Genomic DNA, 21,823 nt, shown 5'->3' with positions numbered 1-21,823 from the left:
TCATAAATCATATGAGTGATTGTAGTAAAATAATATGTACACACAATATATATATATATATATATATATATATATATGGGGAGAGTACAGTAGCTGTACATATGTCCACCTGTTTGTGGGTACTTTTCTTTTTTACTACATCAGTTTTACTGTTTTTTTTTTTTTTCTTTTTTTGATTGGCTTCTGTGATGAAAGTAGTTCTCAGCATTGCTTTTTTTTTTCCTTCTTTCATGCATTTTTTTTTTCTCAGTTTTCTTTTCTTTTTTTTAAATGGCCATTGATTGATCGTATATATATATTTATATATATATATTGATGTTCTGTTTTTGTTTGTTTCTTTGTTTCTTCTTCCTTATTAGTGCCTATCTTTGCCTTTATCTTATCTTTTTTTTTCTATTCACTGTCTGTGTTTATCATTGTTCCCTTTTTTTTTTTTTCTCACGCCTATTTGCTGTTGGTGTTTTTAATACCGCTGCTCATGAAATTCTATTATTTATCGGCGTTGAGGTGAATACTTCTTCGCGATGTGAGGTTGGGGTCTCGCGGTGCAATGTACTCTCTTCTTCTTTCTTCATACCTTTCTAGGCCGATAAAAAAAAAAAGAGAAAACAACAAATACTACACGTGTGTAATCTAAAGATTCTCTCTCTCTCTCTCTTTGCTTTTATTTCTATTGTTGTTGCTGTTGTTGTTAATGTTGATATTAATATTGTTGTTGTTACATCTAATCCTTTTTTTTTTTTTTTAATTTTCTTCTACTTTGTTTTAATATATATATATATATATATAGGCACAGGAAGTAGAAGAAGAAGAAAGGATAGCGGTAGAGGAAAGTGAATACGCATATCGTAAATATATATAAAAAAAAAGTAATATTGAGTTTAGAGAGTAAACGTCCATACAAAAGGACCACACCGATGACATCATCGGTACGTTTTGGTAATATCGGCAAAGATCCGCATTTCTCCGATAATAGTAATATTATGGAAGAGGAATATCAACTGCCCAACTCACCGCCAACACTTCATGGGAAAGGAACAACCAATCATAACAGTAATAGAGAGGTGGAACAACGCTTGGCTCGTATTGTCGCCGAATATGAATATAAACTATTAGAAGAACGTGCACGTGCACAAGAACGGGAAACTCGACTGTTGGAGGAATTACAACGAGAGAAGGCGCCATCATCACGTGAGAGGCGCGAACAACAACAAGAAGAAGAAGAACAGGAAGGGATGTTAACACAGATGAGATCACGTGAGGGAGTTGTATCGAAGGAAGAGTATGAACGTTTACAAAAACAACTTATGGAAACCCGTGATTTATTACAAGAGGCTGAACGACGTTATCAACAAGAGAAACGAGAATTATTAAATTTACGCACAGCTCAATTACGTAATGAAACCTCTAAAAGAGGTCAAGAAGGCGATATCATTGCCCGAGCCATGCAAGTTATGTCGGAGTATGAAGCTGTAGTGCGGAGTGGAGAAGAAAACAGTTTAGCTCGACTTTCACAACATATGGAATCCTTTGAAAAGGAATGGCTTCGTCGGGCAACGGAGTTTGAACAGCAGAAGGCTTCTTTTGAAAGTAATATGATGGAAAAGGCTCAAGAGGTGTTAGCATCTCATCAACAAGATGTGGAATCTATAACTCGTGTCATGCTTGAAAAGACCACACAAGCCTTAAGTAATCATAGTGAACTTCGTTTAGAGATGGAACAGCAAGTCTTACGACATGTGGAAGTCTTTAAAGAAGAATATAAATCTATTCTTGAAAAGGAATTTTATGATCGTTGTCGTTTATATGATGAGAAACTCGCTGAACGGGAACGTGGTTGGGTGGCTGTCCTGCAGGAAGAAAGAGTCCGCATTGCGAATGCCGAGCGAGAGGCCGTGAAGGAACATGAACGACTGCATGTGGAATCATTAGAATCCGCAATGCGGGAACTCTCACGATTGCGAGAACAACTCGTGCGGGAACACCGCGAACAACAAACCATCGCCATGGAAGAATTAATAGAAAGACGTGAACGCATGGATGCCGAACACCGCACACTCCTGCAAGCCGAAGTAGAGGCGGCAATTAGTGTTCACCGCGAAGAGGCACAACGGGCCGCAATGGAGCGGGATAAATTAGAGGCTCGACTCACCGCCGCCGCAACGGCTGCGCAACAACAAATGGAAGCGACTGCAGCCGCCGTGGCCCGTGCGAGACGCGAAAGAGATGAGATGTGGCACTTGAAAGTAGAAGAAATGCGAAAACGATATGATGCCCTTTTAGATGAGGCACTTAACGGTGATGTGAATAATAATGATAATGATAATAATGATAAGAATGGAGTTATTGGGGGTCGTGTTTCCCGAAGTGATTATGAACGTCTGTTGCGAAGTGTAGAGGAATGGGAACAGAAATGTGTTTTGGTAAAACAACAAGGGGAGTTACTGCGAGAACAGGAACGGGAACAATTAAATGAAGTTTGGGCAAAACGATTAGAAGAGGAAAGAGGCCAACGTGAGAAATGGGAATCTGAACAGCTGCAACACTTTGCAGAGATGCGATTAGGGCTTTTACAAGATGTACAAGAAAGAGAAAAGATATCGGCAAAATCATGGCAAAGTGAAAGAGATGCACTTCATAAAGAATTTGAAGAACTCATTCAAAAAGAGAGAAATCAATGTGCCTTGGCATTACAACATGCAGAGGAAGAGGCAAGAGAAGATTGTAAGGCTATGTGTAAAAAACAACAAGAAATATTAGATGAACAGAAACAAACACTGGAAACCCAAATAGCCAAACAACAGTTAGAATTACGAAAACGTGAAGAAACATTAGAAGAGACAAATAGACGTTTAAAAGATGAAGCACAACAAATGGCATTAGATCTCATTAAAAAAGAACGAGAGACACTTCAAAGAAGTTATGATGAAAAGTTTTCTGATCTCTATGAGGAACAACAACGATGGGAAACGAAACGCTCTACTTTACATGAGGAACTCGCCTCTCGCTACGCTGAACGATTTAAACAGGCAAAAGAACACATGCAACAACATCTCTTAACTCTCACAAACAACATGTTATCATCCTATCAGGAAATGTGTGAAATGGATTGGTTAAAGCTACGTGAAAAAGAAATGGATACCTTTAATAAGAAACTGATGGAATATAAACAACTCATGGAATCACGTATGCGTAAGGAGATTTCAAACATGAAGGCACAAATGGAGGAAACGCTTCAAAGCGAACGGGAAGCATTAAAAGAACGTGAACGGGTATTGCAGGAAACTTTGCTAACCACTCAAAAAACTATGGAAGATAAAGCCATGGAACGCGGATTGCGATTAGTGGAAGAACAACAACGTGTGATGAACGAATACTGTAAAAAACGAGCCCAGGAACAACAAGAAAAGTGGGATTCTCTGCAGAGTGAACTCTTAGAAAAAACATGGACAATAGAAGCAGATCAACGAGCCCTAATGCAGCAACAACAACGTGAACATGAAATGGAATTAGATAAAGAACGACAACGTAATCGAGCTGAATTGGATCAACAACGAACAGAGGCACTTACACAACGACAGAGAATTCTTGAGCAACAACGACAACAAGAAATGGAATTACGTGAGAAACACGCAGCGGCAATGGAAGAAGAGAGACGACAACATGATGCTCTTATAATGGAGTTACGTAAAGAACAAGAACATTTTCTTGCGGAATGTAAACAACGTTGTGCCGCCACTCTTTCTAGTCGTGAAGCTGCCTTTGAGTTGGAGCGTAAACGACTAGTGGAGCGGTTGGATACACAGAGTCGTGAACAACAAGAAATGTCGAATGAACGTGTACGGGCATTAGAAGAAGAATATAAAGAACTCCTACGCGTGGTAACAGTAAAGTCTCAAGAAAATCAACAAGAATATACACAACGTGTGGCTCATCTTGAGCAACAACACATTTTACATTTAGAACAACAACAACGAGAGATACAACGGAAGTATGAAGAACATATCAAGCAAGTACGTAATTCATTAGAAACACGACTTGAGGAATCGCTCTCTCGAGAAGCGGAGATGCAACGACGTGTGGAGGAAAAATGTGAAGTTCTTCGCGTAGAGTCTGAGGCGAAGTGTCGTGCTTTTATTGCCGAACAACAAGACCGTATACGTCGAGAACAGGAAAAACGACAGGAAATGGCTCATAAGATGGAACGAGCCTATTGTGATCATCTCTCTGAACTTCAAAAAGATATGGAAGCCACACTTTCCATCTACTTTACAGATGCCGACAAACGATCACGAGAGACAACACTGCAAATACGGAATGAATTTGAAACGAAACAAAAACATTTTTATGCATTATTAGAGCAGGAACGAAAACGGAGTGTGGCATTAGAGGATGAGTTGCGTACGGCAAAAGCTCAAATGGATGCCTTGCAACTTTCACAGGAACAACAGAAATTAGAGGCATTACATGAAATGCAGCAAAAGTATGATGGATTATATAAAGAGATGCATGAGGCTTTACGTAAAGAACGGGAAACGTGGGCAAAACGTGCACTTGGTGAAGAAGAAGAAAGACTCTTAAAAGAACTCACCGCGCGTGAAGAGAAAAGACGTCAACTGGGTGAAACTGCAGCAGTATCAGCCTCATTATCATTATCACCCCCACCATCACTATCGTATACCACCAATACTGCGGCTGTTGGTAGAGGTGGATCCAGTAAACGTATGCAGGAGTTTTATGAGGGAAGTCCATTGAAAGGAGAAAAGATTAATTTAGATGAGGCGGTGGCTTCTTCTTCTTCTTATGCATTACCGTATTCACCTGCACAAACACCATCGTATGGGAGAAGAAGATCTATGGATAATCCCACCGATCTTATATCTGGTGTAGTAGAGGATGATAAACTACAGCAATTATGGTCAGTCTTGGAGGTACCAGAAGGAGAACAACAACAAATACTGCAAAGATGGTCTCAACTTCCACTTCCTCAACGTAAAAATGAAATTCAAAAAGAAACAAGACGACTAGAATTACAACTTCCACTTTTAGAGGTAGTTACTAGGCGAGAGTTTGTTATTCACCGTTTAAAAGAATTAGAGAAGGGTTCATCTCTGAATAATAGTAATAGTACTCAAGTAGAGGAATTACGGAAAGAACTACGGAGACTCACAGAACATCTCAAGAGTGAAATTCCACAACATGAGGCAATGTACGGATGCACCTTTCGTTTCCGTGGGGCACGATATATGGATACTATACTGGATGACTGTAGTGTATTATCACATTGATTATATTTATTATTATTTTTTTATTTTTATTTTTTCATCTGTTTTTTTTTTTTTTTTTTTCTGGAAAAAGAGGCTGCAGTAAAAAAACAAAAAAAAGAACAGAGAGAAAAAAAAGGTTCTGTAAGATTTTATTAGAAAGTTTGTATTTACTTGTTCTTTTTTTTTTTTCTTTATTGTTGCTTTTTGTTTTCCCCTTATCGAAATACATATATATCTGTACATAAATATACCGATATATATATATATATATATATATATATATTCTTGATTAAGTATAATGTGTAATCCTATCACTCTCAATGCTTATTTTTATTTTTGCAGAATATCCCTCCACCCCCTTTTTTTTGTTTGTTTGGTACCTTGAAATTGTATATCAACTGGTAATATAGGAAGCATTGAGCTTTAAAGATAGAAAACACAATAATAATAAAAAAAAAAACAAAGCAAAGCGTAATAGACTAGTGAGAGAAATATTTTTCTCGAGTCTTTTTTTTTATCATTTATCTTTCTCATTGGAATTTTATTTATATATATATATATATATATATATATTAGTTATTTATTTATTTACTTTGCTAATACTTTACTAGCTGAATAAATGGTGGAAGGGAATGCTTTAGGTCCCACTACGGATGTAACTGTACACGTTGCTGGTACCTTTACGCTTCCTCTGCACCAGCAGGCGCTGGAGACGCTGGAGGATCCACTCTTACAAAGTGAGATCATGCAAGAAGCGGTGCGTTTGGCTATTGCAGAGAAACTGGGTGGATTTGATAATGTGAATATCACTACTACTCACAAGGGAGGAAAACCTATTTTTGAGGCTCATTTACAATTAGCGGATTTATGTTCGGCTATTGCCAATGTACAGTATGCATATAAACACGCGATGACTCAAATGCTTCGGATGCAGGAGATGATTACGGAAACACTTCAACATGATCAAGAAGATGAGGATAAAAAAAAAGATGAAGTAAAAGAAGAAAAAGGGGAAGGAAGTGAAGAAATAAGTAAAGTAATGAGTGAAAAGAACTCTGAAGTACTTTCTAAACTTGTTAAAATGTTAGAAGATACTTTAGAGGGTCCAGGGGAATCATCCCTCTCAGCAGCGATTCGTACTCGAATGCATAGTAATAATGATGATGATAATGATAACAGTATGGGTAATTTAGATGAGGATAACTGTGAGGAATACAGAGACCCAGAGGATGAAGGCTATATACCCTTATTGGATGATCAAGAGTCTGAACCAGATAATGAAGATAATGATGAGGATGATAATAATGATAATAATAAAGAGGGTGATAATGATAATAATAGTAATATTTGTTCTTGATGAATCTGTAGTTATTGAGTCACAATTGTAAAGAAGAAAATACATTATTGTTTTATTTTATTGTTTTTTTTTTTTTTTTTTTTTTTACCCCTCTCCACTTAGGAGTGCGCAATGATTTTTCCCTTTTTCTTTTTCACTATTCTTCATGCAAGTACAATTTCACCGTTTTCTCTCTCTCTCTCTCTCTCTCGTATTTATTTATTTTTTTTTTTATTGTTTTCTATGTTTCCTTCCCCTTTTATTCTAACAGCTGTTTCTCAGTAAGTAAAACCATATATATATATATATTTATACATTTATTACAGTTATTACTATTTTGTGTGGAAGAAATATACCAAAAAAAGAAAAATAAAACAAAAAAAAATTATGTTTCAAGGAGTAACGGCCTTTCTAGAGGCCATTGACGAGCGGGTGGAACAACACGCACTGCAGCACGCAGAAGAAGCAGCAGCAGCAGCAGAAACTACAGCCGATAGTGTGATGAGTGAAAAAAGGAATGAGAAGAAAAGAAAAGGGGAATGGAATGAATTGGAAGGAGGAGAAACAGAGAAAAGTGGATTTGGTGCGGATGATGATTACTCTCCACATCCACATGTAATGGAGAGCAAAGCACGACTCCCACTATTTCCAGCTCAACCAACCGCTTTTCCCAATCATCACACCCCAAACACAACAACTCTCTATAGTGATAAGAATAATAATAATCCTATGGATAGTGTTAGTGCGGGTGGGTCTCTTATGAATGGTCTCCGTTCCACACAAACAACAACGGGAAAAAAAGGTCATCATTCTATTGAAGAAGGAGGGACTCTCACCGCAATGGAAACTATTTCGCAAAATGGATTGGAATTGGAATCGACAGAGTTAAAACGAAAAGATGAGGAAATTGAGGCACTCACACGAGAAGTACGGCGTCATCAGGCGGCAACAGATGCCGCTAAACAGGAATTACTGCAGAGATCTCTACAAGTACATCAACTAGAGGAATCTTTACGAGATACACGAATGCGTTTTGATGAACATAGGGCGAAATCTCGTTGTTTATTGGAAGAAAAACAACATGAATATGAGGCACTTCGTCATCAACTTGAATTACAAAAGAAAGAAGGGAAACATTTAAACAATTCTGAAAATAATGGTAATCATGATAATGATGATAGTGATCTAAGTAGTAAAGTAATGGAGCAACAAGAACAAATAGAACAGTTGAAGGGTTCTATTGTTTCTATGAAACAAGAGAGTGAACGTCTGCAGGCACAAGTGGCTGCGTCTCGTCGAGAAGTCTCTGAAGTTCATGAGGAACGATTAAAATTAGTACAACAAATAGATTTCTTACGATTGGATATACGTGGAGCACGAGAGGCACTTGATAGTGAGATATCTGCTCATAAACGTAGTAAACAAATGCTTCAAAATCGACAACGGGAATTAAATGAACTTCGTGCGGCTGTAGAAAAGAATGGCGGTACTTTTACAGCAGCTGGTGCTCTTATTTCACTGCGTGGTGATGATATTGGATCACGTGATCATGTTCTTTTATCCCGACAATTGTTAGAAAAACAAAATGCATTGGAGGCGGCATTGCGAGATGCGGCGGAGTGGCGACGGCGATGTGATCGTGCAACCCACAGACTTGAAGAAGAACGCACCACACGTGTATTTGTATCTCAACAACAACAACAACAACAACAACAACAATCCATACGTGATGGAGTAGAGAATCGGCCTCTTTTAATGCGTCGAGGGAGTTCTACAAATGGAATAGTATATGGAGCTTTAAAGTTTATGGATAGTGTAGATGCTTTGGCGCTTCGTATGGGGCGTGGATTTCGACGATATCCTATTATGCGAGTTTTAGCTGTAGTTTATATTGCTTGTTTGCATGGATGGATCACTATGTTAATGATGATGCTTTCATCAGCAGCAACTGTTAGTTCCTCAACTACAGGTGAGATGACTGCTGGTACTGGTACTGGTAATGCTCCTGACGCAGCTGCTGGACAGTAATGAAAACAGAAATTGTTGCTGTTTTTTTTTTTTTTTTCTCTTTTGTTGAAAATGTTTATTCTTCCCTTCTTTTTTTTTATATTATATTATATTATTGTTTTTTTTTTTTTTATTATTATTTTGCTTTTGCTCTTCGTTGTGCATTATAGTTATATGAAGTATACTACCTCATATGCCATGGTGTATGTCTGTGGTGTTTGTATCTCAATTTCTCTACATACATACCGATACAAAAAAAAAAATAGTTGTTTTCGTTTGTTTATTTATTTTTCTTTTAAACATTTTCAATATTTTGTCTACTTTATCTATTTATTCATTAATCTGTTACTTTTTTTTTTTGTTTCTCTCTCTCTCTCTTTTGATTGAAATGTTTAGCGTCTTGAGGAAAGACGAACACATCCTTCTACTTGCTCACTCCTGCAAGCGGACTTCAAACAGACACACATACACTACAAGGATTTTTTTAAAAAAAAAGACTAAAATTAAAAAAAGCAAAAAAAAAAAAGAAGATTATAAGAAGTTGTGCTGCAGATGGAGCTTGTGGATCCTGTGATTCCTTCCACAGATCGTGAAGTGCAGGAGGGACTGCGGATGCTTGAGGCGCCTATTTTTATTTTTGCCGAAACTGCCGCTGAACGTCGACGCCGCCTGCATAAACTTATGATTGAAGGAGGGTTCAGCAGTGTGGAGACTATTCGAGAACGATATTATCCTACTTTGTCATCTTCCTCCTCTGCAGCAACCCTTCAGCAGTATGGACAAAAGCCAAATCATTTTTACCAACAAGATGGAAATTATCAGAAATCTGTTTCTCAGACTATTCCTGTACAAACGAAAGCCAAATATACACAAGCCTCACCAGAGTTAGTGGCAAAACGTACAGCTTTACTTCCTTTGACATTAGCACGTGCAGAACGTCGTATAGCGAAACTTAAAGAAGCTTTTGTGGCTTCTCCTGCAGTTATTCGTCCTGCTTATCAGGCGGCATTAGAGCAATTACGGTCTATGAAACTTGTAAAATCTGTTCGTAATGTTAAGATAGAAAATGGAAATAATGGTGCTAATCGTGGTAATGATGCTTCTGTGGTAGGAACACTTTGTATGCCTTTTACGTGTTGTGCTGCAGTCCCTACATTACCACGTATGGTTCTCACAGGAGCTGCAGATGGTGTAGTGACACTATGGGATATTGATGCGTGTTTACCGCATGCGAGTGTATCCACTTGTGATAATGGTTGGGGTCGTGTGCAGCATCTTGCAGCGCATCCAACGTCATCATTGTTTTTCTCTACTACAATGTTTGATACCCGAATTGCAACTTGGTGTATGCATGAGGAAGTATTAAATGGTAGTGGTGCTAATAATAATAATGATAATGGTAATGGTGATGGTGATAGTATCAACAATAAGGGTAATAATAAAACACGTGGGAAATTTTCACTGGAACGTGTGGGTTTGAGTGATTCCCATCACACAGCCCGTATTCAACGACTTGCAGTAGACCCTACCGGTTCTCTTCTTGCCTCTACGAGTGATGATTCCACTCTTCGTTTATGGGATATTACCACCTCTACCTGTATGTTTACTTCAACCAGTAATACAGATACAGAGATGATCCCATTACGCTATCTACACACACAAGATGCCCACGCCACAGCGGGAGGGACATTAGATGTCTCATTCCATCCTGACGGTTCACTTCTAGCCGCCACCGATCGTGCTGGTCGAGTGGTGGTGTGGGATGTGCGTTGCGGTGCGGCGGTGCACATTGCCGCTGGTGCGCATGGAGGACATCTTAACCGCTCCACGTGTGTGGCGTGGTCCCCGTGCGGCGTGCGCTTTGCCTCTGGTGGTGCTGATAATGTTGTGCATGTGTGGGATGTGCGTGTTGGGGCGACATCGCCGTGGGTGCTGGCGGGCCACACAGATGTGATCACATCGCTGCAGTTCTGCGGAGAGATTGCCGGTGGTGTGTTGCCGGCGGGTTTGTCGAGTACTGCCCTTGACGGGACGGTGCGATTGTGGGATGTTGACAAGGGCGGGGCGTGTGCGGCGGTGCTGCGGGGAGCGGCGGCGGTGCGATCGCAGTGTTGGCCGGCCGCCGGGGCCCCGGTGCTGTTCACAGTTGCCCACAGTAAGTACTGGTCTCTGTGGGGAATACGTGATGTGAACAGTGAGGTGGTGCTGCACGAGACCACAGATATCATACAAACAGGCATGGCGGTCACACTTCAGCAGAAGGATGGAATAGTTGGGGCGGGGAATGAAGAGGAGGAAGATGATGAGGGTGAGGATGAAGAAGAAGAGGACGATGATGATGATGAAATGATGGCGTTGCGTAAGAGAAAGGTGGAAGTGGCACAAGAGAGTTCTGATGGTGTATCAGCAAGTAAAAATGATGCCAGATCCAACAAGGTTGAAATTGAGAATGAAGAGGAAGATGAGGATGATGATGAGGAGGATGAAATGTCTTTTTTGAAGAAAAGGTGAGGTGAGAGGGTATGCAGATTGTAGTCGTCTGCCTTGGCCATGATTGCCATTTTCTTTTTTAAAAAAGAAAAAGAAGACCGTAATTGAGATGAAGACATACATCGTATGCACATGATCCTATTTTTATTTTTCTACTTGTATATTATACTTTCTGTTTTCTATGTATCCTCTCTGTGTTTTCCTTTTTTTTTCTTTTTTTCTTTTCGTTGTGTTTCTCAACCAATGATTCCCGCTATATAGATATTTCCTCTGAATGTCTATCCCAACGGAGGAGTTGTTAAAGACGTTTGATTTGTACGACTACAAACGTGTTGGAAGTATCTCTCGTGCGGATATTCCACATGTGCTGCGCAGCTGTGGATTGTTTTTCACAGAGTCCGATATGGCCTCACTACTACGTGAACATTTTCCAACAGAAGATCTCATTACACGTACTGCATTTAATACCTTTTTACAAGAGCAAGAAAAACAAAAAGAAAAGGCTTTTAAAGCAGAAGATTTTTCTACAGTAGAGGAACTAACATTGGCATTTCGTGCCTTTGACTCACATGAGGCGGGTGCATTAACACCTGAGGAAGTGTTGTGTATTCTCACACGTATGGATGAGGCTATTGGTGTAGGTGCTTATCATGATGTGATGGCAGGTATTGTAGTGGATGATCAAGGCAGAACGGAGTTAGAACAATTGGCGCGATATATATTGCGACCGGCCAAAGAATATAAACTCACTACAAACCAGACTCTTAAAGAGTTGGAGAAGTAAAGTTACAGTAATTATCGACAGAAGTGAATTATTAAACTTCATTTTTTTTTTTTTTTTTGTTTTTGTTTTTGTGTATTCCTTTCTTTCCATCCCACAGTTTTTCTGTGTTGTCATTCATTTATATCTTGAAGAGTTTAAAATAAGAATATTAGTAGTACATGGGAAAAAAAAAGATTAAGAAACAAAAATTACTACATTCTCTTCTTGTGTTTAACCTTTTTTTTTTCTTTTTGCTTCTCGATACTTGTTATTTTTTTCTATGTTTTACTATTCGTATTTTTCTCTTTATTCTCCCATTCTCAATAGTACATATACAAACATATAAAGGGAAGAACTGTAAATAAGAAAAAAAAAAAAGGTAGACTATTCCCTAGAAAATGACTTTGCCTGCACGCCGTGTGGGACGTGAGGTGCCTGTAGACAGCGATGGTTGGATGCAGAGAATCACGGTTGATAATGCCATCCGCACGGCAAACCCAAAGAATCCATCATCTGTAGTTTCTGCCATGCGATTCCTACTACAGATGGCACGTAATCTAGAGCAGTACGGTAATGTAATGGAAAGTATCAAGTGTGCTGAGTCCGCACTCCTACTACGATGTGCCAATAAGAAATGTCTTTCCCCACAGTTATTGAAACCACTCATTGATGAAGGATTAATGGGCCCTGATAGTGTAGAAGATGCAGCAGAACTTGTACTTCGTTGTAATAGTCATGCTGTGGCTGCGTTTAATGCGAAACGCTTTGATGAGGCGGAATTCTATCTTGGTAAGGCTCTTTTTCTTACAGATGTGCGAGGGACAGAACCTGTGGATTATTTCCCTGGTGCGGAAACTCGAAGACTGCGATTGCGTGCGGCTACGCTGAATAATCTTGGATGTATGGAGAAAAGACGTGGACAACTACAGAAATCCCTGCAGTATCTACGACAGGCGGTAGCAATTGAGGTGTCTCTTGACAACACCGCACGTGGATCACCATCCACATATCTTAACCTCTGCACAGTTTTAAATGAACAACAACAACATGATGAGGCGGTGGCCGCTGCGGAAAACGCCGTCTCTTCACTTGAAGAACAAATCTTACTGCAGCAAAAGGAACAATTGCCGGGTTGTGCTATGATGCTTGTAGTAGGTTTGTATAACTTGGGCGTTTCACTGGAGCGACGTGGTCGTGATGGGGATAGTGAAAAGGCTCGTGTGGCTTATCATAAATCATTAGAAGCGAGTCGGAGGTTTTTTGTGGATCCAAACTGTCCAACAGTCGAACTTGCCATGGCGGCTATTCGTCGCATGCATGCAGTACCAACATTTCGAAAAGATACCATTGAATCTGCCGGAAGAGTAACAACAACAACTACTACAACAACTACTACAACAGCAACAACGACGATCGCAGCAAGAATTGAACCACCAGCAATACCCGCCGCATCCGCCGTGCCGAGTTCAACGGAGAGTTTTATAGATGCGGAGAAAATAACAGAGGCGAGAATTTCTATAGTGGAGCAAGCGGCAATGAGTACGGCATCCAAGTCTAGTTCTGGATCCCAATCGTGTTCAATTTCATCCTTTACAAGGCGACCACATCAAGTTAAACACTCGCAATCCAGAAAAGAAAAGCCAAAAGAGGAGTTACAGGTTCAACAAGAAAAAGTGAAACACGATGAAGAAGAAGAAGAGACAGTAAAAGAAAAAGAAAAAGAACGTTTACGAAAAGAACGGTACGAGGAAGAGGAATTAGAAGAGTTACGGCGGAGACAAGAACATTTAGAAGAGCAAATGCGAGAGTTGGAGGGGGAGCAAAATGTACTCTTACACCAGCAACAACAAGAACAAGAAGAAGAAGAACAAAGACAAAAGCAGTTACAACAAGAGAAAGAACAGGAACAACGGTTAAGATTACAACAACAACAACAAGAACAACAACAACAAGCCCGAGTTACTCGGTTGATGCCACTCAGGGAAGCAGGATCTTCAAGCAATCAATGGGCACAGCCAACCCGAATCTCTAGTGGAAGAGCCTCATCAGATCGTGGTATGATCTCCGTTTCAGTTTCCCCCACCACCAAGTTGTTGTCTAAATCTAATCCAACTCAACGTTCTTCTGTAGGACCTCCTTTACCACTCCCTCCCACGATGGAAGGATTACGTGCACAGACGGTTCCAGGCATTACCCGACAACAGGGAGAGCGATTTGGTTCAGTTTCCAGTTCTTTACGATTAGATATCTCTACAGGAGGTTCAGTAGATCCTATGCTGCGACTCCCAACCCCAATGTATGAAGAGACTCGATATAGTATTTCACGTCCTCCTGTACTTGCCCCAATATCTAATCCTTCTAAAACACCATTGACTTCAATGAGAACACTCTCTGAACCACCACAAACTCAAAGCCTTATAGCGTCACTTCAACAGAAACGTTCTAGTAAATCAAAGGAGTTGTCTTCTTCACAATTATCAAGTTATTTAAATCCTTTTGGTCGACGTATGTTTGGCAGTATGGCTCCTCAAGATATCTCAGATTCTTCTTCTTCTCAACCACAACGATGGGCATTGTCAGGGAGTGAAGCGGTAGCAATGGAGAAACATATTCAACGAGCACAATTACGACAAATGAAAACAGAAGAAACGAGAAGAAAATCGGAATTTTCTGGTAGAAGGGGTAGTGCACTCGCTAAAGCGAAAGAACGTGAACAAAAACGATTAGCTAAAGAACAAGCAAAACAAGATATTGAAATGGCTGAATCCTTATATGAAAAATTAGTAAATGGAATGCGTGCAGAAGAAATGCATCGTTGTAATCGTGCTGCTACACTTATTCAACGTATTTGGCGAGGATGTATGGCTCGTACACTTATTCATCGTATGGTTATTTCAGCTAAAAAGATACAACGTGTATTTCGTATCTATCTTGTAGCTTTACTTGCCGCACGACGTGCAGAAGAAGAGCGATTGGCCCGAATTAAAGCGGCACGTGAAAAACAAGAAACGGAAGCGGCTATAGTTTTACAAACAAGAGTTCGACAATTCTTACGTCGTCTTGAGATTAGACGAGCATATATTGCGAAAAAGATGCGACGCTATTATGCGGCACGTAGAATTCAACGTGGATTCCGAGCTTTTCTTAAATGGCGTGAAGAACATCTCGCCGCTTTAATGGAAGCCCAACGGCTTGAAGATGAGAGACAAATGCGAATAGCTGAAAATGCGGCAAGACGTATACAATGGGCATTTAAACGTTATTTAAAACGAAAAGAAGAGATAAAGGCATCACAAATACAACAACAACGAGAACGAGCAGCGGCAGTTATTCAAGCACATGTACGTGGTATTTTAGCAAGAGCATGGTTCCGTTACTACAAATCTTATCGTCGTGAACAAGAACTTAAATCTGCAGTCAATCAAAAACGTATTATTATGATACAAGCTGCAGCCAGAAGTATTCTTGCTGTTCGTCTTCGACGTACAAAAGAAGTGGAACTTGTCAATCGTTTACGACAACATCAATTTAATCGTGCCGCTACAAAAATACAATGTCAATGGCGTAACCTTGTGGCCCGAACTAAATTGGAACGTTTACGTGCAGAAAGAGAAATTCAAGATAGACGTGCGAGACGTATTCAACGATGGTATGCTACTTGTATCTTGCGTCGTAGATTTCTTGAAATTCGAGAAGCCAATCGACGAAACAATGCGGCTGAAAAGATTCAGAATTGGTTCCGTAATCTTAAAATACAACGAAAAGAAAAGGAAACGACCCGTTATCATGCTAATTTGGCTCGTCGTCAACGTTTAGAAAGACTTCAAGCACATTCTTTACTTTTACTTCAAGCTTGGGCAAAGGCTTATTTAAGTACTTTACTTGTGAGAAGTGTACGGTGTTCTTTTCTTCGACTCACCCTTTATGGAGAAGAATTTCAACGTATTGGAAGGGGATATGCCGATCGTCGAGCTCTTTCTCAATTCAGATGTCGTGTTATTAATGAAGCTCGAATGCGAGTGGAAATGGAACGAAAAATAGCAGCTGCTTGTATTATTCAACGGGCATGGAGATGTGCGGCGGCTAAGGATAGAGTAGAACATATGAGAAGAAGTGTGGCAGCTGCTGTTGTGATTTCTAAACACTACCGAGGATATTTATGCCGTAAAGAATTAAAACGTTTACGGGAGGCAAAACGATTAGAAAAAGAAACTCGTGCGGCTATAACATTACAACGAGCTGCACGTCAATTTCTTAAACGTTTGGAACTTGTTCGTCTTGATCATTATTATAGACAACGTCAACAAAAGAAACTTCTCGCTTTACGACGTGTGGAAGCTACTACAATTTTACAAGCAGCTTGGCGTGGACGTGCAACGCGAAAAGCCCTTCAAAAGGAACGAAAAGCATTAGAAGAATTAGCTTCTTATGCAGTTAAGATTCAACGTACATGGCGAGCAAGTAAATTCCGTCGAAAGATTAATGTTGAAGTATCACGACGTTCACTTCAACGTATGAGTCGAAATCGTGCTGCTTTAAAAATACAATGTTTCTGGAGAAAAATGATGGCAGCAGAAGTGGTGGCTCGTTTACGTGAATCTAATAGGATTCGATGCAATAAAGTTATTATTATTCAACGTTGGTGGCGTTGTATTCTGGCAAAATATGAATTAGAATCTCTTAAAGCGAAACGTGAAGAAGAAATTGCATTACAACTTCATTATGCAGCTAAATGGGATACTTTGGTAACTCTTATTAATGCAGTACTTCGAACACGATTAGCTCAGGAACAGTTACTAATTCGTAAACGAAAATATCTTCTTACACAACTTACAGATAAGGAACGTGATCGTTTCTTACGTCGTCATACTGCAGCTACAAAAATACAAGCCATTTATAGAGGTCATTATGAACGAGTTTATGCTCGTGGTTTGCGTAGGGCAAAGGAAGAAGAAGAACGTTGTAAAAAAGAACGTGAAGCTTTAGAAAGACGTAGTGCTATAAGAATACAATGTGCCTATAGAAAATGGCGAGCTATTTGTGAAGCAAATCTTAGGCGTGTAACGAAGAGAGAAAAATTATTACAAGAGGAGATTGATCATTATACTACTATTGATCCTCATGATATGGTTCGGCAGTTATTCTGGGTTCATGAATCCGTTATTAAACGTGATTTAGTAAAGGAACGTATTGAACGTGGAAATCAACGTATTCAAGCGGCTATAATAATTCAGAAAAATGTACGAAAGTGGATTGCAAAGAAACGAATTGAAAAAATGCGACGTGAAGCTGTGGAAACACAAGCCGTCAAAATTATTCAAGATCATTGGAAACAATATAGGGCTGGTGAATTACAGAAAGAATTTAAAAGACAAAATCAAGCAGCTGTTACTATTCAAGCTCGTTTCCGTGGTTATCTAGTGAGACGTGATTGGGAACAATGGCGAAAACAAATGGCATTTGAGCGCCAACATGAAGTGATGGAGGAAGATGTGTATGATAAGGCCGCGACTGTACTTCAATCCTTCTGGCGTCGTATAATGTCTGAACGGATCGCACAGAGACTACGGGAGGAAAGAGAAGAAAACAAATTGCAACATGTATTAGATGAAGCTGCCACCACTATTCAACGTGCTTACCGTCGTTACAGGTTGCGGTGTACGACAAGTGGTAAGTGAGAAAATAATGTATTATTGGAATTGACTTTATTATTTTCTTTTTTTTCTTTTTCTTTTTTCTTGCTTTATTTCCATTTTCTCTTTTTTTTTCTTTTTTTGAATGCTTTTTTTTTTCTTTTATAATATATATATATATATAATATGCTTCAAGCACCAATTCAGTTCAACAATTATGTATAGAAGAGCGGTGCAGTTGCAAAATACAACAACAGGAAAAAAATAAAATGGAATTAACAGAAAAGGATGAAGAAAAAAAAAAAAGACTTTGAAAGTCAAGGAAAAATAAAGATGTTCTGGAAGTCAAGAAAAAAAAAAAATTTCTCTCCTTTCTTTACTTTTCTTTTTTCTTTCTTTGTGTCTTGTATATATTTATTTATATGCATGTGTGGTGTATTATGTCTGTAACTGTTCACTGAGTTTTTGTTTTTGTTTTCCTTTTCCCTTTTTTTTTTCTTTCTACTAATTTTAGATTTCTTTGGTTTTTTTTTTTTTTGCGGAGGGAAGAAGAAGAAGAAGGGGGGATATAAAATAAAAATGGCAAACGTTCCACCGTATAGATGTTTTCTCTCTGTGGAACTCCCATTTTGTCTTCCTGTGACATCATCATCTTCATCCTCAACATTCTCTAGCGGTGGTGAGATTGGCGTGGATGATCGTCAGATGGTGGAAGCCTTTATTCCAGCTTCCTTTCTTCGTCCTTGTCTTGATGAAGTTCGTTTAACGGAAAAGAAAGATAATAAGAATATGGAACAAGACCAAGGACAGGTTGAGCATCATGTTGAGAATACAGATGCAGGAAAGAAAGAACAAGATTGTACAGTAATGAAAATTTCTATGGCCTCTGAGTATTGTCCGAACGAAGTTTTCTCTGGATGGAGACCACTTGATTTCGATGTGAATTCAAATAAAGGTAAAAATGTTGATACTAGTTCAAATATGACAAGTAATGCATTTGGAAAAAATCTTACTAAAACTATAGATGAAGAAGGTAAAAGAGATAGGGAAGAAATATTACGTGAATCTTTCCCATCCTTTGTACCACAAGTTCTAATGCATGGTTTTTACCGTAATGATTTACTTGTAGATATAAAGAGAACACGACGCATGAAGCGTTTACGTGATCCTATTACCGGTCGTATTCTACAAGAATTTTATTTAACAAATGATGATGATAATGATAATGATGTTGTGCAGGAACAAACTAAACCAACTGTTGTGGGTGTTGTTTCACGAGAAGTAGACCTTGTAAGACCAGCGGATTTTTGTTTTGCTCCATTTTCTAAAGATCAAGCCATATCCGCTCCAACACTTTGTAGTACAAATTTCTTTCCTCCATCACATTTTATTTCAGAAAAGACACCATTTGAAGTGGAATGTGAATTTAATGGACCTTTTACTACAAAGAGATCATCTTCTTCACGTACAGGAGTAAAATCTGGTGAGGAAACTGAAACACCACTACAAGAGGATTTGGGGGCAATGCCTACCCTCTCTGTTATGGCAAATGATCCACGAATTCCACCTCCCATGCTTCCTGCTCAGAGAGAACTTCTTTCCCGATTAAATGGTGGTGAAGGTGAAGAAGAATGTGTAGAAGTAAGGACAGTAAAAAGTCTTTTAGAAGAACGTCCAGTTTGGATTGCACAAGAGCTCCTTGACGCCGTTCTTCAATCTGGTATTTGTCCTCGTAAACATATTAATAAAAAAGTAGTTTCTTGTCTAACATATGTTATAAAAAATGGACCTTTTAATCGTCTACGTGTTCGTATTGGTTTTGATCCTTACGCTAGTCATAAGACAGCTTCCTTGCAACGTATTGCAGTTAAAATTGTACGTCGTTCGGAACTAGGAACTCTTATTCGTGATGTCAGTCGCGCACCAAAAATTAACGAAGTCATACAAGAATTGTTAAAGAATAAGATGAACAAAACACAGCAAATACAAAAACCTCAAAATACCAATAACGATTCGTCCGTTTTATTTTACCAACCTCGCGGGTCGTTTGCACAACGACTCGCTAATCTTGTGAGTGGTGGAAGACTTTTTGTCGCACTTCAAATCGCCGATTTAGTTGATGACCCCGTGTTTAAGAGCATTCTTGCGGCAGTACCCGCCGCGACTGCCCCTATGCCGCTTGAAAAGAGATCTGAAAGAACAGGTTGGATAGGCGAAAGTGGTTACAATCGAGCTTCGGCGGAGATTATGGAGGCACTTTCAACTTTTATACATGAAGAAGTCGTGCCGGCGCTTGGGAGACTGGGGGAAAGAAGGGGGCAAATAAACCGAGAAATAAGTCCATATGACCATTCCGAGGGCGATTCCAACGCGAGTATGATTAGCGCAGAGCAAGTGAGTGAATTCAACGAGGAAGAAAGCGAAGAGGGAGAAGAATAGAATCAAACAAAGGGACAGAACCACTCCAACAAAGAAAAGAGCACAACACACCACTGACAAAAATCACGAAGACCACGTTTCGTTACGCTCTGTTATTATTTTTTTTTTTTTTTTCGTTTTTCTTTCTTGACTTTTTTTTTTCCTTCGTGGGAGGCGGTGAGGCCGGACCCCGCGGAAAAAACCCTCGGGAGGGGAAGGGAGAGAAAAAACCACGCAACGCCATCAATTTTTTTACCTCTTTTTTTTTCTTTTTTTTTTTTAGACCCGCAAAGACAGGCTGAAGGAAACCCGCCACCGCACCCCGAAGCCACCAGCCAACCAAAGTTGTGACAGACGGCGGCGGCGACGCCAGCAGGTCGGCACAACCCAAAACGACGGAACAACCCAACACCTGCAAGGGTTAGCTTGTGTGCGAAAATGTGCCCCAATACCACCGCAAAGAGGCCCAGTAGCGCACGGGGGCGGGAAACGCACGGCACTCGCAAAACTGAAAATTCACCCCCGGCGCTGGTGGGGCTGGGAGGGGCGCCCCGGGGACACCACCAAGAACAAAATGTGTCCAACTGCGGGGATATTGGGTACGACCATACTTGGCCGAATGCACCATATCCCGTCCGATTTGTGAAGTTAAGCGGCCACAGGCCTCGTTAGTACGGCGACTCAGTGATGGCGCTGGAACCCGGGGTGCCGTACCCTCTTCCACTTTTTTTTCGCCACCATCTTGGGGTAGATACCTCGGCTCTGATGTGACCCATTGCACGCCCTTGGCAATGACAGCTGCCTTCCCGCGGTTGCCGGGCGAGCGCTTTAATGCATTCAGGGAAACCAAACATACTTCACACACTGTTGGCGTAGGAGGGGGGTGGGCGGGGTCCCGATAAACAAAACACTTGTGGAGGAAAATATTCTTATGGGGGAAAGTGTTCTTATGGGGAATATGTTGTATATTCTTTTCTCCATTTTCTTTTCTTGCCGCCCATGGCCGCAGCTCAATGCCATAAGCACTCTACCATAGTGGAATTTGCCTCAATGAAAAGAACATGAGGGTTGGCCTCTTCACTATGCTGCCGCATGTGGCCGAGTAAAAGGTTCGCTTGCATGGCCATCGCGCCACGGAGGCGGGCGGGAGAGGTACTCCGCAAAGATGCCTCTTCCCCGTTCCCTTCGTGGCGTGAAGAAGAGGGCACAGAGTTCTCCACCATCCCCAACCCCATTAAAGGTGAAACACCCCCGGGATCCCCCCCACCCCCCACCCATCCTGTTGCGCACAAGACGCTGACAAGTTGGCCGCCCGCCTTGGGTGGTAGGGGGTTGTGTGTTGTGTTCTCACATTTCCCTTCTTCGGGTGAGGGATGCAAAAAAGAAAAGGGCAAAACCCGACAACGAGCCTCGAGCTTTACGCACGTACACTGGTTGCCGGGTTTCATCCTTTTTCCTCCTCCCCACCTTCTTTCCCTCTCAAGTTCAAAGCCCCTGAGCATGATATTTCAGGCCTCAAGGTTCAGCGCCTCGGGACGCAAAAGCGCCCCTCGAGCCCCGCCGGAGCGAAGCATGCCGCTCACGCCAGCCCATGCATGTTCTCTCGTTTGGTGAGGGGCGCAAAGTGGTTGTGTTTGTGTTCGTCCGTTGCTGTGGCGCGAACGTTTGGAATGCATGCCGCGCCGAAACTGTCCTCGGACAGGAATTTCGACCAACGCCGTTGCGTTTGGGGTGCGATCCATTTCAAGATGAGCCTCTAGGCGCGTCTGTATATTGCCCCACGCCGCCACGACCTTCGCGTTTGGAATGCCCTTCCCCCGAATGCAAGAGTTGAACACTGAGAGAGCCGCGCAAAATATACGCAACACTGCCAGGCACACGTTTTCTTTGTTTTCAAAAAAAATGTCTT

The 21,823-nt window shown here is 40.6% G+C and overlaps 9 protein-coding genes across 9 annotated transcripts; 7 read left to right on the top strand and 2 right to left on the bottom strand.

Annotated features, from left to right (window-relative positions):
- Positions 1 to 917: 917 nt before the first annotated feature.
- TM35_000123010 (uncharacterized protein) lies at positions 918 to 5,288 on the top strand (the record flags this gene model as incomplete). The annotated part of the gene is made up of 1 exon (XM_029025276.1): positions 918 to 5,288. The coding sequence occupies one exon, from the start codon at positions 918 to 920 to the stop codon at positions 5,286 to 5,288; it is 4,371 nt and encodes a 1,456-aa protein (XP_028883592.1).
- Positions 5,289 to 5,886: 598 nt separating this feature from the next.
- On the top strand, positions 5,887 to 6,624 carry TM35_000123000 (uncharacterized protein; the record flags this gene model as incomplete). The annotated part of the gene is made up of 1 exon (XM_029025275.1): positions 5,887 to 6,624. The coding sequence occupies one exon, from the start codon at positions 5,887 to 5,889 to the stop codon at positions 6,622 to 6,624; it is 738 nt and encodes a 245-aa protein (XP_028883591.1).
- Positions 6,625 to 6,990: 366 nt separating this feature from the next.
- TM35_000122990 (uncharacterized protein) lies at positions 6,991 to 8,631 on the top strand (the record flags this gene model as incomplete). The annotated part of the gene is made up of 1 exon (XM_029025274.1): positions 6,991 to 8,631. The coding sequence occupies one exon, from the start codon at positions 6,991 to 6,993 to the stop codon at positions 8,629 to 8,631; it is 1,641 nt and encodes a 546-aa protein (XP_028883590.1).
- A 531-nt stretch (positions 8,632 to 9,162) lies between these two features.
- TM35_000122980 (putative U4/U6 small nuclear ribonuclear protein) lies at positions 9,163 to 11,121 on the top strand (the record flags this gene model as incomplete). The annotated part of the gene is made up of 1 exon (XM_029025273.1): positions 9,163 to 11,121. The coding sequence occupies one exon, from the start codon at positions 9,163 to 9,165 to the stop codon at positions 11,119 to 11,121; it is 1,959 nt and encodes a 652-aa protein (XP_028883589.1).
- A 253-nt stretch (positions 11,122 to 11,374) lies between these two features.
- Positions 11,375 to 11,884, top strand: TM35_000122970 (calmodulin; the record flags this gene model as incomplete). The annotated part of the gene is made up of 1 exon (XM_029025272.1): positions 11,375 to 11,884. One exon carries the CDS (start codon positions 11,375 to 11,377, stop codon positions 11,882 to 11,884), a length of 510 nt encoding a protein of 169 aa, XP_028883588.1.
- A 377-nt stretch (positions 11,885 to 12,261) lies between these two features.
- TM35_000122960 (uncharacterized protein) lies at positions 12,262 to 17,541 on the top strand (the record flags this gene model as incomplete). Its single annotated transcript, XM_029025271.1, has 1 exon — positions 12,262 to 17,541. The coding sequence occupies one exon, from the start codon at positions 12,262 to 12,264 to the stop codon at positions 17,539 to 17,541; it is 5,280 nt and encodes a 1,759-aa protein (XP_028883587.1).
- Positions 17,542 to 18,075: 534 nt separating this feature from the next.
- TM35_000122950 (uncharacterized protein) lies at positions 18,076 to 19,935 on the top strand (the record flags this gene model as incomplete). Its single annotated transcript, XM_029025270.1, has 1 exon — positions 18,076 to 19,935. The coding sequence occupies one exon, from the start codon at positions 18,076 to 18,078 to the stop codon at positions 19,933 to 19,935; it is 1,860 nt and encodes a 619-aa protein (XP_028883586.1).
- A 989-nt stretch (positions 19,936 to 20,924) lies between these two features.
- TM35_000122940 (uncharacterized protein) lies at positions 20,925 to 21,416 on the bottom strand (the record flags this gene model as incomplete). The annotated part of the gene is made up of 1 exon (XM_029025269.1): positions 20,925 to 21,416. One exon carries the CDS (start codon positions 21,414 to 21,416, stop codon positions 20,925 to 20,927), a length of 492 nt encoding a protein of 163 aa, XP_028883585.1.
- Positions 21,417 to 21,422: 6 nt separating this feature from the next.
- TM35_000122930 (uncharacterized protein) lies at positions 21,423 to 21,821 on the bottom strand (the record flags this gene model as incomplete). Its single annotated transcript, XM_029025268.1, has 1 exon — positions 21,423 to 21,821. A coding segment is annotated over one exon (399 nt), but the record flags the coding sequence as incomplete, so codon positions are not given.
- Positions 21,822 to 21,823: the final 2 nt, after the last annotated feature.

This window comes from Trypanosoma theileri, assembly GCF_002087225.1.
Source record: "Trypanosoma theileri isolate Edinburgh chromosome Unknown TM35_Tth_12_V1, whole genome shotgun sequence".
Lineage (NCBI taxonomy): Eukaryota > Euglenozoa > Kinetoplastea > Trypanosomatida > Trypanosomatidae > Trypanosoma > Trypanosoma theileri.
The sequence above is the reverse complement of the archived record's forward strand: the minus strand, read 5'-3'. Positions and strand labels throughout refer to the sequence as shown.